Here is a 13,577-nt window from a genome sequence, read left to right as displayed (position 1 = left end):
ACGTTGGTCGACCCAACCGTTTAGGTTTAACGGAAAACGGAAAGGACGTTTACCTTTAACGGAAGTTACTTACTTAGTTTTCCGTTTTCCGTTAGTTACCCCCATCCCCCCCCCCCCCAAATTGGCAAAGCGATGTATCTACGAACTCACACCGTTAAAAACTGAGTTTCGAGTTGAATTACTAAAACAATCCAAGGTATACACTGAAAAGCTATTCAAAAGTATCGAAGCTTTGTTGTTGAATCACTTTTCCATATTCGTGCCCCCCCAACATGCTATAAAAAGCCAATTCTTTTATCCATCAAGTATATTATATTCAAAGTTATGAAATAAAACCCCCTCACGCTATATTTTATGTTTCTAGAACTCAATATGAACGAAACTCTCTTAACAAATACTTAACACTGACTAACGTTTGCTATAGTAGCCGAAGATTTCCATGAGGACACTGACCAGCTGTTGTTATCATAGAGTCACTAGACAATATACATGTAGGGATGGCCCAGGTACTCGATAGGCATAAAACAAATAAGCACGCTAAAAAATCAACAGCGACAGAGAATTTTACTTTAAAAAGATGATTGCCACTCATTTTCATTTGTTTCTCTACCCAACAAGCCTAAAAAACAAGGCAAAAACCATCGTTAAGATACCAAACCAGAAAGTAACTAACCCACCAAGTTGCTCATCTTTCTTCTTCTTGTTTCAGGCGAGATAACTATACAACTATTTTATCACTAACGTCACTTAAAACCTAAATCCACTCTTATGTGTTTCCGTGCAGTGCACGATGTCATCGCTTTGTCGTAATAATTAGTGGTAACTAAAATAAAAATAATAATTCTAGTGTAAACGGTGTGATCATTACTTCTTGAAGTTAGCTTTCTTTCAGTAATGTGGTGTTCCTTTAAAAAGCTTAATTACAGGGTGAAACAGGAATTACCAGCCAATAATAGATGAACATTAGATGACTGTAACATGAAGAATAAACACTCAGTGCTTTATACGCTATACTGTCAGTGTATTTAGGGAGCCAACCCCTATATTATGTATGAAGTGAAGGAGTAAAAAAATAATTACACATATTATTAAATTTTATTACACACATTCATAGAATACGCTAACTTTTAGTCAAGGCGAAAAACGACACGAAACAAGTAATAAAAACATTTTGTAAGTGTAAAATGACGTAGGGATGGCAGTGCCAAAAAGAATGCAAACAGTAATATAGGGATGATACAGTTATACATAGATCAACCCTAAATGCCGTTCAACATTAAAACTTAATGTTACACTGTAAAAGGCACGAGTAAAAAATGGTTACGAGGTTGGTCTGTAATAATTAAGACATGTTTGACTGAACTTGATTTTCCTTGTACGTAAGTCCTAGGCTCTTAGTTACACTACAGTGATGCCTACCCTGACATGACCATGATATTATGATAAACAAACTGCATACCAACAGTCAAGAATATATAACTTCCAACTGTAGTAATATCAAAGTCAAGTATGCATTAACTTTTAATATTGAAAGTCATGTAGGGATGATTTCTGTATGGCTATATCATTCTTGTGTTCCTGTTTGCATTCTTTTTGGCACTGCCATCTCTACATCATTTTACACTTACAAAATGTTTTTTATTACTTGTAATAATCAAAAACTTCCTTCAGGACACTGATTAACTGTTGTTATAATAGTAATAAACCTTTTAAAGTTGTCATGTGTGTCCATTACGATATCCTAAACAATTTCTGTATGTAGTTAGGAATTTTTGTTATGGTATTGACAAACTATTGTAAGGGTAGGCAGAAACTACCATCAGAAATTTCTGTGAGTGTACACTTACAGTTTTCCTAATGATAGTTTGTTATGATGGAATCAGATATTTCCATTAGGACACTAACTACTATTTTTTTTTTAGTCAAAACTTTTCTTCGGTACACACTAATAACATTTGTTATGGTAATCAGACATTTCAATAATGGTAAAGGTTTTAACCTAAATTATCTGAATAACCTGTGTAATGATTGGGATTTATATAAGAAAAGTGATAGATTTTCATAATCATATTGTGGGATTTTTATTAGGACACTAATGAATCTTCACAGTGGTTGACAAGACTTTTCATCAGGACACTGATCAGTCTTTGTAATGGTAATCTTAGATTTACATCTGAAGAATACCAAATTTTCTTAAAGATATTTTGGTATTCTTATTAGAAAGGACACTGACAAACTTGTTTAGTTAAAGTCAGGGATTTTTTTTATTAGGCAATGATAATTTTACATTAGGATGACTAGGGATTATTTTTGTATATTATCATTTTTTTACTTCTAGTCGGGAATTTTTATTAGGGTATTAACAAACTTTTGCAAGGGTAGGTAAGTACTTCCATTATAACACTCTGACATTCTTATTATTATTATTAATCCTGAGACATTTCCATTAATACACACTAGCAGTCTTTCGTAATTTTTATCAATAATTTCCATCACCACACTAACATACTTCTGTTGTGGTGATTAGGAATTTCTTGAAAATGGGGACAAGCATTTATAATAGTATTCAGAGATTACTATTAGGACATTGATAAATCTTAGATAATGGCTGTTTCTATCAGTACAGTGTTCTAACAGACTTTCGTAATGGTAGTCAAGAGTTTTTTGTTGTTGTTTTTTCGCTAGAGCACATTTACACTTTTAGTAATATTAGTCACGAATTTTCACTGGCAAAATTTCCCAATGTACGAAATTTCAATCATGGAGACATCCTATGACGTTTTCATGTATAAATAATTTAAAACTGTTTAGAATGGGATTAAAAGAATATCAACGTTTAACTAGTGTTAACCTGGATAATTCCTGAAGATCCATGTGAAACAATGTCGCTTGTATGTATGTGTGGAGATTGTTCTTTTTATCCCGCTTTATTTTGTAATTTACTTTATTTCGCGATTGTTGATAAGGATTTCATCGGAACACTACTGATCCTTTGTATTGGGAGTCATTGGTTTCATCAGAACATTTTGTAATGGTGGTCATGGATTTCCATTAGAACGTTGACCAGCTTTTGTAATGGTAGCCACCCATTTCAATTGGAATACTTTGGTAAAAAATGTTATTAATAGTTTGGAATTTCCATGATTGTTGATTGTTTTTCGTTCGAAAACACTGCCCGTTTTTATAATGGTATTCAATAATTTGTTTATGAAACTGACAAACTTTTGTAATGATGATTAGTGATTTTCATAAGATTATCGCTCTGACAAATTTTCTAACTGTATTCAGCTATTTCGATCGGGTGACTCTAACAACTTTTGTAATGGTAGTAAAATTACCTCAGTAGATTTGTATGAGGTTTCGGCATATTGTTTAGTCGTTTATTTAATATTTTTACAAATTTATGATCTTTCTTTAGCTGTGAGAATTTCCCTTTCTAAGCAAATATAGCTATAATATAATTTTATTTACGGCATAGTTACTAAGTCTGTTTTCTCCCGTCCCTAATTTTGAACTACTAACCAGAAGGAAGGTAGCCAATCAGCAACACCGTACCACACACCAACAACGTTAAGAGATTGACTGTAGCTCTTATAACACACCAAATGTGGGAAATATTTTGTGATATCGCACGGAATCCAACTCGGTTCGCCAGCTTCGAGATCCAAAGATTTACCACAGGGTCATTCCGCGCCCTTACAGCCAAAAAGTCATTTTCTTCCAGCCTGGGAATCAGTGCCACTCATAAACAAAGTGAGGCCTGGCATGGCTTGGTGGTTAGGGCATTGGAATCGCGACCTGTGGGTCGCGAGTTTGAATCCCGTCACCGAACATTCTCGTCTATTCAGCTGTGGGAGGCGTTATATGTGACGGTCAATCCCACTATTCGTTGGTAAAAAGTAGCCCAAGAGTTGGCGGTGGATGGTGTTGACTAGCTGCCTTCCCTCTAGTATGTTACTTCTAACTTAGGGATAGCTAGTGCAAGTAGCCCTCGAGTAGCTTTGCGTAAAATTGAAAACGAAACAAAACAAAGAAACTTTTTGCCCAAGGCTATAAAATGGGCCACAAATGCTTTGTCTACTACGGGAAAACGCTGATCCACCAAGGAACTAAAAAGGTGATCGCTGTTGAAAGTGAAATTATTTACATGATTACGATTTGGCGAAATAGCTATAAAACTACAAAAGTATTATATAAATTGTTATTTGTATAAAACTGTATGCATTCTGAATGTTATATACAAAGTATATGTTAGATTTTTTTTACTCTTGAATATCAAGTATTACGTGCAGGTTCATTCAAAATTGTTTGTATGTTACTCTTAAACAAACACTGTCAGTTAAAAATTAGATTTTGAGTCGGTACTTGTTTCTTTGTTATTGTATATAACGTTTGTATGTTTGGAATTAAGCACAAAGCTACACAATGGGCTATCTGTGCTCTGCCCACCATGGGTATCGAAACCCGGTTTCTAGTGTTGTAAGTCCACAGACATACCGCTGTGCCAGGGGGCTATACACAGCGTATCAAGCTTCACATATATATATATTGTCTTTGTATCTATCCATACTATTGCAAAAAATTATTTACAGTAAATTATTGAAAAATCAACAGTTAATATACAATGCACTGCGAGACTTTTAGTCGAGAAAACAACTGCAAATACATAAGGTGTTGGACGAGATGATTTGATGGGGTGAAATTACACTGTTTAAGTCAATAATGTGGCCAGTTGAGGAGTGAATGACTATTGTCATCCCTTGATGATGAGTATTGTTATAATGTTTTACCTAATCTCATCTAGTACTTCAAAGACTCAAAAAATAATAAAAAATATAACTGAATAATCGAGAAATACTGTCTTTGTACTTCACAGTATTACCTCAAGCTATTTTGGAAGCGTGTTTTGTTAAACAGCTTTGCGTGTTAAGCTATGACATTTGTAAGGCGTTTCTGTTGCATGACATTTGGAATCCTAGCAATATTATAATACATGTAAACAATCTACTCCCAGTGATATTGGCATTCGGTTTTATTTTGATCATACTTAAGAAATTTTAATCTTATTTTGCATAACCGCAAAGTTATAAACCATTTTTGCTATTCAAAAACTATTATAGAATAAAAAGTTATATAATCTTTCTCTAACCACCACATATTACTATGAAGATTTTTTGTAATTTTAAAATAATATATTTTTAAAATCAATGCAACAAAAATGCCCATTTGCCATACTGAAGTGTGAAAATAGCTGTTAAAGAACAAAGAAAAAAATCGTCTTTTATATTTCAAAATATATCAAAATAGTTCTTTCTTGAACAACCAAGTAATAAATGCATCTTTTTGTAATACTGATGTAAAATAGCTGTATCTATAATTAAAAAACAATGTGATTTTGACTGTCGAAGGGCGTAACAAACCAATTAAATACGTGATCTAAAAATGCTGTTACATTAGCAAAACACTGCAGTCGCTGACCAGATTAACTACTGTGACATTTTAAAATCAAAATATGAAATTTAATTGTAACTCCATTACTTGTAATTATTTTTACGTAGAAACTTTTCTTGTAGATGTATATATCAAGCCACTAACAGTAAATTGATAAAGCTTGGTATTTGACAAAACAAGGCAGCCTTGCCAAATGTGGTACGAGAAAAAAGGATGGATGTAAAATATCCTTGTGATTATAATTTCGTTCTTCACTCAACACTATACTATCGTAACCATACTATAAATATACACCGTAATGTACGAAAAAGGTTTAAAAGCTTTCATTTGTTTGTTTTGGTGTAAAGCACAAAGCTACACAATGGGCTGTTTGTGCTGTTCCCATCGTAAGTATCGAAACCCGGTTTTTAGCGTCATAAGCCTTCAGATGTACCGCTGAACCACTGAGGAGCGGGTTTAGCAGCACGGTTGTAGTTTTATTATACTTCATCAAGGCTTTGTCAGTTTATATAGTCATATGATTTTGTCACATGGTAGATTTATTTATTTAATTGAAACGTGCAAAATAATTATAATTTTAGTAACTTTTATAGGACTTCTCGTTGCACGATTTTTTGAGCTGTAGTCAAAAACTATCATGACTATTAAACAAATATAAAGAAATGTGTCTGACGTCAAAAACTAAATGAAGATACTTGTCTTGTAAATTCGTATCGAATTTTTGGACTTTTTTTTATCTGTTTGATACACACATTTCTGTGCATTCTATATGTCTGAATTCACTGTAACTGAGAAGACATTGTACTTAAAAACGATTGATATGTATTTGATACGATATTAAAGACCTTAGTTTACATAAAAATCACTCACGTTTATAACTCATTCATCTTGCACACGTCTTTTATTTCTTCAATAACTTGCATACGTTTTGAACAAACTTTTGAAGTTAGATAGGAACATAGGCGTGGCAGGAACACACGTTTTTGCCTTCCTAACTCACGACCGTGCTGACATAAAAAAAAAGTTTGTGAACAAACTTTGACAGTTTAAAAATCTTTCATACATCTGCTTTTTCTTAATTACATAATTTTTGTTCTCTGTTTGAACAGCTAAAGATCTTCCCGGCATGCGGTGTTTCCGCATCAAAAATTTTCTTCCGACGTGCCGTGGAATTTTATCCTTCGTGACGTTGGAATAGGATGCTCCGAAATTTGCACGTGACCACACCTCTGAAAGCTATTATGTTGGGCGTTGTCTGTTTGGTCCTAGGCTATAGCTCCACATTCCCATTAAACCATCTTCCCCCTCCTCGTCCCACCCCAGTTCAATATCTCAAGAGATTGGGGCGTTGACCAGTGCCTAGGAAAGCAGCATGTAAATTTTTTAATGAATGGATTTAATCGATAATGGTCATTATAAGGACGCTTCCTGTCAAAGCAAATCCCGCATGCTCACTCGTTGGACGCACAATGATTTTCTCAACTATTGTAGTGGACTGTCGCTCAGTTGTTGAGTGTGATAAATTACGAAGCATAATGATCTTCTTTCATTGTTCCTGATCCGAATTCTAATGAAATCTTTTCGACGAGCTATAACTGTATTTAACTAAAGGCCTTCATGACCTACGTAACTGATCAGTTTACTATTGGAATGATTTATTAACCCAAACGCCACCCAGTCGTCCAATGGGTATTAAGAAGCGGGTAATATTACATACATATACTTATCTAGTTATTCACAATAGATACGTATCGATAATTGTATTATAATACGCAGAAATAAAGAGTGAAGTAACCGTTACAACCTGCCGATCTTAAAGCATATAAATTAACATTGTCAGACAGTGAGTATTGGAGTTGGGTTATTTAGTTTTTCAAATTTAGCGTAAAACCACACATGGGCTAACTACGCCAGCTGTTCATATCTTCAAGTGGTTGACTGAAGGAAAAGTAGCTAATGAATACCACCCACCGCTAACTCATAAACTATAGATTTTTGTCAGACTGAATTGTGGGATTTAACTGCCATTCTTATAACGCACTAACGATGATAAAGTGCGAAGCGCGATTTTATATATATATATATATATATTGTGTGTGTGGTGACAGGACGTGACCCTAAAATCCACAGTCCAGCACATTGATCTCATGGCCAAGAGAATATTTAAGAAATGAATTATTTCATTTAAATCTACCAATATCTAACTAAACGCAAAAACGTTATTTTATTGTTGTCAGTGTCATAATAACGGTCAAAGTATGTAATTGGATATTTTAAATTTTGATTCAGTTAGTTGTATATAGAGTTGAACCTCGGTTGAGATCAAAAGTACGATTGATAATTACGGATGTTATTCTGACTGCCTTTATAATTATTTATGTCCTTATGACTACCTTTACTATATGTTATAATAATCATCAATGTCCTTCTGACTGACTTTATCATATTACTTTGTATAATTATTGATATCGTGCTGAATGATATTACCGCAGCGTTAATTATATTCGGCTTTCAAAAAATACGAAAATGTGTCCGTATGTCCGTCGTTATCAGCGGACATGGATCATTTTAGGCAGGACAATGAGCAATAATATTCCACATACGTCCACCAATTTTCATCAAAATCCGATCATTTTTGACGGAGTTTTAGAGCAAAAATAGTGTGAAAAATCGAGCCCCCATGTTAACAGATAAGGACTTTTTTATTTTCGTGACCTTGCTGTGATATTGACCTTTTACCTTGACCCTCCGAAAACTAATTTGGATCATAGTCCAAATGTGTACCAACTTTTGTTCAAATCCATTCAGCAGTTTTCGAGAAATCTTTTTGACGCACACAGGTGAAAACATAACCTCCGTCCACCTTCGGTGGCGGAGGTAATTATTGATGTCGTGCTGACTGCCTTTATAATATTACTTTGTATAATTATTGATGGCCTTCTGACTACCTTTATAATATGACTTTGTATAATTATTGATGGCCTTCTGACTACCTTTATAATATGATTTTGTATAATTATTGATGTCATGCTGACTGCCTTTATAATATTACTTTGTATAATTATTGATGGCCTTCTAGCTACCTTTATAATATGACTTTGTATAATTATTGATGTCGTGCTGACTGCCTTTATAATATTACTTTGTATAATTATTGATGGCCTTCTAGCTACCTTTATAATATGACTTTGTATAATTATTGATGTCGTGCTGACTACCTTTATAATATGACTTTGTATAATTATTGATGGCCTTCTGACTGCCTTTATAATATTACTTTGTATAATTATTGATGGCCTTCTGACTACCTTTATAATATGACTTTGTATAATTATTGATGGCCTTCTAGCTACCTTTATAATATGACTTTGTGTAATTATTGATGTCGTGCTGACTGCCTTTATAATATTACTTTGTATAATTATTGATGGCCTTCTGACTACCTTTATGATATGACTTTCTACAATTATTGATGTCGTGCTGACTGCGTTTATATTATTACTTTCTTTATCACGAGTAGCACTTATTTAATATTGCTATTTGTTTTACAGAGACGGAAAGGAAGATACGTGCAAATGACCCGGAGTACAATGCACAATTTATCTATGCTGTAAGTATTATTTTATGTTGAGGTTAAAACTGTTTTATTTTGTTCATAACAGAAAGCAAAATACAAGTATTTAGAAGCGTTCACAGAAGAATAATGTACGGGGGAAACATTAAACTGTATGATATATCACAGTGTATATGTCTATCTCTCTTTGTCCCTCTACATGTGTAAATGCTTTCTTTTTTATTACTTTATTGAATTTCTATCAGAGAGAGAGAGAAAGGGAATTTAAACAAAAACAACTATAAAAGTATATAACAGTTATATATCTTTAATGAAACACATGTCATAGTGCTGGCACTGTAAAATGTTCACTGGTAAAAGATATATCTGCAAAAGTAGGAGCAATACAGTGGTAGAGATAACCCATTTATCTTAGATTTTCATTGTAGGTCTTAAGAAGAAAGTTAAATATTAACGGGTAGCAGGTGTGGATATTACAGCAAACATACCCCCTCCCCAAGAAATTCACCAATTTGGGAAAGTGATAGCTCGTAAAAAGAACTAAAGAAGATTAAAATAGTGTAGATTATGTCAGGAATGAAAACATATATTTTCTAATCCTTCATAATGGTTGGAACGATCTGGATACTAACGGCAACTAGTTAGATCTTCAAAGACGAAATTTTTAACATGTAGTTAGTTCTACGTAAATAATATAAATCTCTTAAACGGTATGCCCCCACTATTGTGTGGGACATAATTTATAGTGATATAATTTGTATTACTTCCTTTGTAGTTTGTGCCTTGCTTTTAATTACTGCCTGTGTGTGAAGTTTTTCGTTTTGAAACAATAATGCAAATAATAGATATTTACGGGAATATGTTGTTTATTTGTTTTGTGTCGTAGTGTTTCTAGTTCAACGCGATTATTAATAAGTTTCCATTACTTTTAAAAATAATTTCCACTTCAATATTATGTACTTAACGCCACTATGAAAGTGCAAATGTAAAGAGTACTGTGACGGCACCTCCTAATTCTTGCTTAAAAACAATTGCTGTGGGATAAAGATAGCTCATATGAACACAGTTTCATATGTTCATTCATTTTATATTAAAAATAATAGATTGTTTTTTATATAAATTTAACGTAGTAGAGTATATAAATGGTTTCTTTATCTGTTTTGTGTGTTTTTTTAATCTGAGCTTGAGGATCATTACCATATTTACTTTAGTTCGTACCACACTTAACAACCTTCTCTTACATTCCAATAATCATCCTCCTTAATGGATCCCTCATGTAAACAAATATTTGCTCTTTAGTTCCAGGTTAACAACATATTACAAAACTGGTGTGACTCGGATGTTCTCTTTTCTTTGGAACTAACGAAGGTTTTTATTCTTATAGATTATATATCTTCTCTAGATAGTTACAAAACCTTCTTGACATTGATATTATCTGTTTATTTGTAATTTCTTTTTTTGTCGAAATAGTAGGGCCGGGTATGATCCTCAATTTGTCACTGAACGTGCCTCACTTTCAGCTGTGGAGGCGTTATAAGTGTAACGGCCAATCCCGCTGTCGGTTAAAAGTGGTCGCATAGACGTTGAGTGCTGCTGATTGTTTGCTTTCCCTCTGCTTACCAGTTCTAATTTAGGAATGACTGTGCCTGAACCGTGACCTGGCTTGTCTAGTCAATGTGTCGCTTAAGGTGCCATTCAGTTTGAAAATACCAAATACCTCGATATATCTCGGAGGTTGATATGGCTCCATTGAAAGATGTGTGCAAAAAAAGTGTATTTAGTAAAAAAAGGAAGAAAAGGGCATCCCATTGCCTCTTTATTGGTGTACAGTACGGTTTAACGTTCCCTAAAATCAGTCTTCATTCCTAGATTTGGAATTTTCAACCAGAATGACACCTTGAGCGCACAAGGGCTTAATGACTAGATGAGAGACCTTTATATAATTTGGGTGTAGCTGTCCCCAGTTTCAAACTGCTGAGCAGAGGGAAGGCAACAAATAACACCCTCTGCCATAAGGGCTTTGTACTGCTCTTTGAACCAAATACCGAGTTTGAGTGTAATTTGTACAACGCATAACTGAAACGGCAGTGCGTGTTCGGCGGTATCACATCTCAAACGTTAGACCTTTCGATCCGCATCCCGACGCACCAACCCTACACCACGCCCGACCCAACATTCATGGATGATGGTATTTTGTAAAAGTGAAATAAATAAATCGAAGAGCTTAAATACCACATTTATTTGTGAAATATGAATGAAGTAAAACAGCCTTTAAAATCTCAAAAGTTCCATGGATGTTGGGGCAAGATTTATAGCCTAAATGTTTCATTGTTTTATATAATCTCCTTTAACGTATCTGTGGTTCATTTCATAACTAGTTTATGAACATACTAATCGCATGCGTTCGGACTTTATAAATAGTTACTGTGGTAAATTTAGGACTAATATAGATAATATTTACCAAACTTCCTACCATGGAGATACTTAGAAAATACATAAAAAGTAATTAAAAACAGACAATTATATACACTATTTATAAGGTATATTAGATTTAATATGTACTTTTTGTCGAATTTTACAGTTGGTTGCTGTTAGAGAGTCAGTTTGTGGCTCTTAGTGATTATAACCATGCTCTGATTGTTTGTTACTGTAGTAAGCGGAATGTTTATATAAAACCATAGCAACAATGAAGTCGACATACTGAAACACTTCTCTGTTCCTAGGACACCTCTAAACAGATCAATATTCTCTTTCATCGCCTTTTTGTTTTGCATTGGTCGTGTACATTACATGCAGCTTTTACATATTCGTTTACATGCTTTTAAGTACTTTCCAATATATAGCGTATTTTTTCTGAATTTGACCTTTATAACACACACAAATCGTTATAATAATTTTATATATCTATTTTTTCGAGTTGTAAATATAATTTCAAAGCAACAAACTCTGTTATGACGAAGATGAAATAACGTATTATTAATTGCAATTTAATACTTAACGCTTATCATTTCATGTTATAGATTATTGTTTCGAATTGGGACGTTTAGTCTGGCAGTTACCCTACAGAGGACAAAAATGGCCATTATGTTAAAAAGCAGTTACTCTTATAAAATGCATAAACGAAGAATTGGAGATGAATTTATATTTTTTCTTTTTCAGCTATTATGTCATAGTGAAACACAAACACATTTCTTGCAAATAAATTGAACTGTTTTTAGATTTTATTTGCAATTTTTAAAGGTCATGCTGGAATGAAAAAAAACTATTGCCTTTTACAAGCGGGCGAAGAATAATTACAACTTTACTTATCAGACAGTAGTATTAGGCCTATTACATTTTTTTGAATAGTACATTCTTAATTTAGTCCCAAAGGGATTTTCAAGAATTAGAAGAGTGTATAATAATAGTATTACAACCAGACTAAACATATTAAATGCAACATATTGAAAATCCCTAATGGACTATATTAGGAATGTAGTGTTTACAAATGGAATAAGCCTAATATTAATGTCTTATGACGAGTAAAATGGGAATAAGAACAAGGTAACTTAACTGTTATACCGTTATGCATCCTTTTTCTATCCTGTCTATTAGAGACAGCTATACCTGAACTCAAAGGAGTTCGTGACATGAACGTCCAGATGGGTGTCATTCAGATTAAAAATTTAAATTCAAAATTAAGTGTTTGATTTATTGTACTCTTTTTTTTTTTGTCGTTTATATGTTATTGCCAAAGTTTCGCAATCAGAGCACTTCTAAACATTCTAAGTTACCTCTTTGAAGTCTTAAACCACAGACATTTGCCCTGACACCTGTAATACACTATACATTTATTTCATGGTCTCCAGAATTGTTAAAGCCCTAAAAAGAGATACGTCACATTTATCATTTGTTACATGGCTTTAGAAGCTTAAATGTGTTGACATTAAATGCGGTTTTAATATTAAGTAATTGAAAACCCATACTGTTATAAAATACCTTATTAAGCTCGACTCTTAACTTTTCTGTAAACAATGCTGATCAAGAGTTCAACTAGTTAAGCTAGTCAGTGATGATTTCACAAGGTGAATGGACTTATGGGGGAGTTACCGTGGACTGATTGGTGTGTTATATATTTGATAGTATTGTGAGTTATGAAGATCTACTTAGGTGTTTTGTGTGTATGTATACTGTACCTCACAAAGACGAAACAGACTGACTGGTCTTTTGTGTATGTTCGCTGTACCTCACGAAAACCTAATGGAATAACTGGACTCGTGTGTATGTATATACTATGTCATGAAATCTGTTGGAATTTTGTGTATGTATACCACACGACAAGAAGTTCTGGTGAGATGACTGGACTTGTGTCTTTTATACTACATATTATGTTAAAGTGGAATGACTGGACTTTTGGGTATGTATGCTGCACATCATGAAGACCTGATGGAGTGACTATGATCATACTGTTGCGTCAGCGAGGTCACGTGACTAGTATCACGCCACTTCTTTCTCGAACCTTCGTGAATTGTCGGGAGATTACTAGATTGGGGTAGACTGGTATATATAAGAT

At 33.7% G+C, this 13,577-nt stretch overlaps 1 protein-coding gene across 1 annotated transcript in view; it reads left to right on the top strand.

The window, feature by feature from the left end:
- The window catches only part of LOC106469441 (phospholipid-transporting ATPase ID-like), a 98,434-nt gene that overhangs the window by 4,915 nt on the left and 79,942 nt on the right, over positions 1 to 13,577 (top strand). Inside the window, exon 3 of the mRNA XM_013929935.2 lies at positions 8,972 to 9,061. Within this exon, the coding sequence (XP_013785389.1) occupies positions 8,972 to 9,061 (90 nt within the window). The remainder of the gene's footprint in view (positions 1 to 8,971; positions 9,062 to 13,577) is intronic.

Source organism: Limulus polyphemus, unplaced genomic scaffold, assembly GCF_000517525.1.
Source record: "Limulus polyphemus unplaced genomic scaffold, Limulus_polyphemus-2.1.2 Scaffold3488, whole genome shotgun sequence".
In the NCBI taxonomy this organism is placed as follows: domain Eukaryota; kingdom Metazoa; phylum Arthropoda; class Merostomata; order Xiphosura; family Limulidae; genus Limulus; species Limulus polyphemus.
This window is presented reverse-complemented; position numbering and strand designations above follow the sequence as displayed.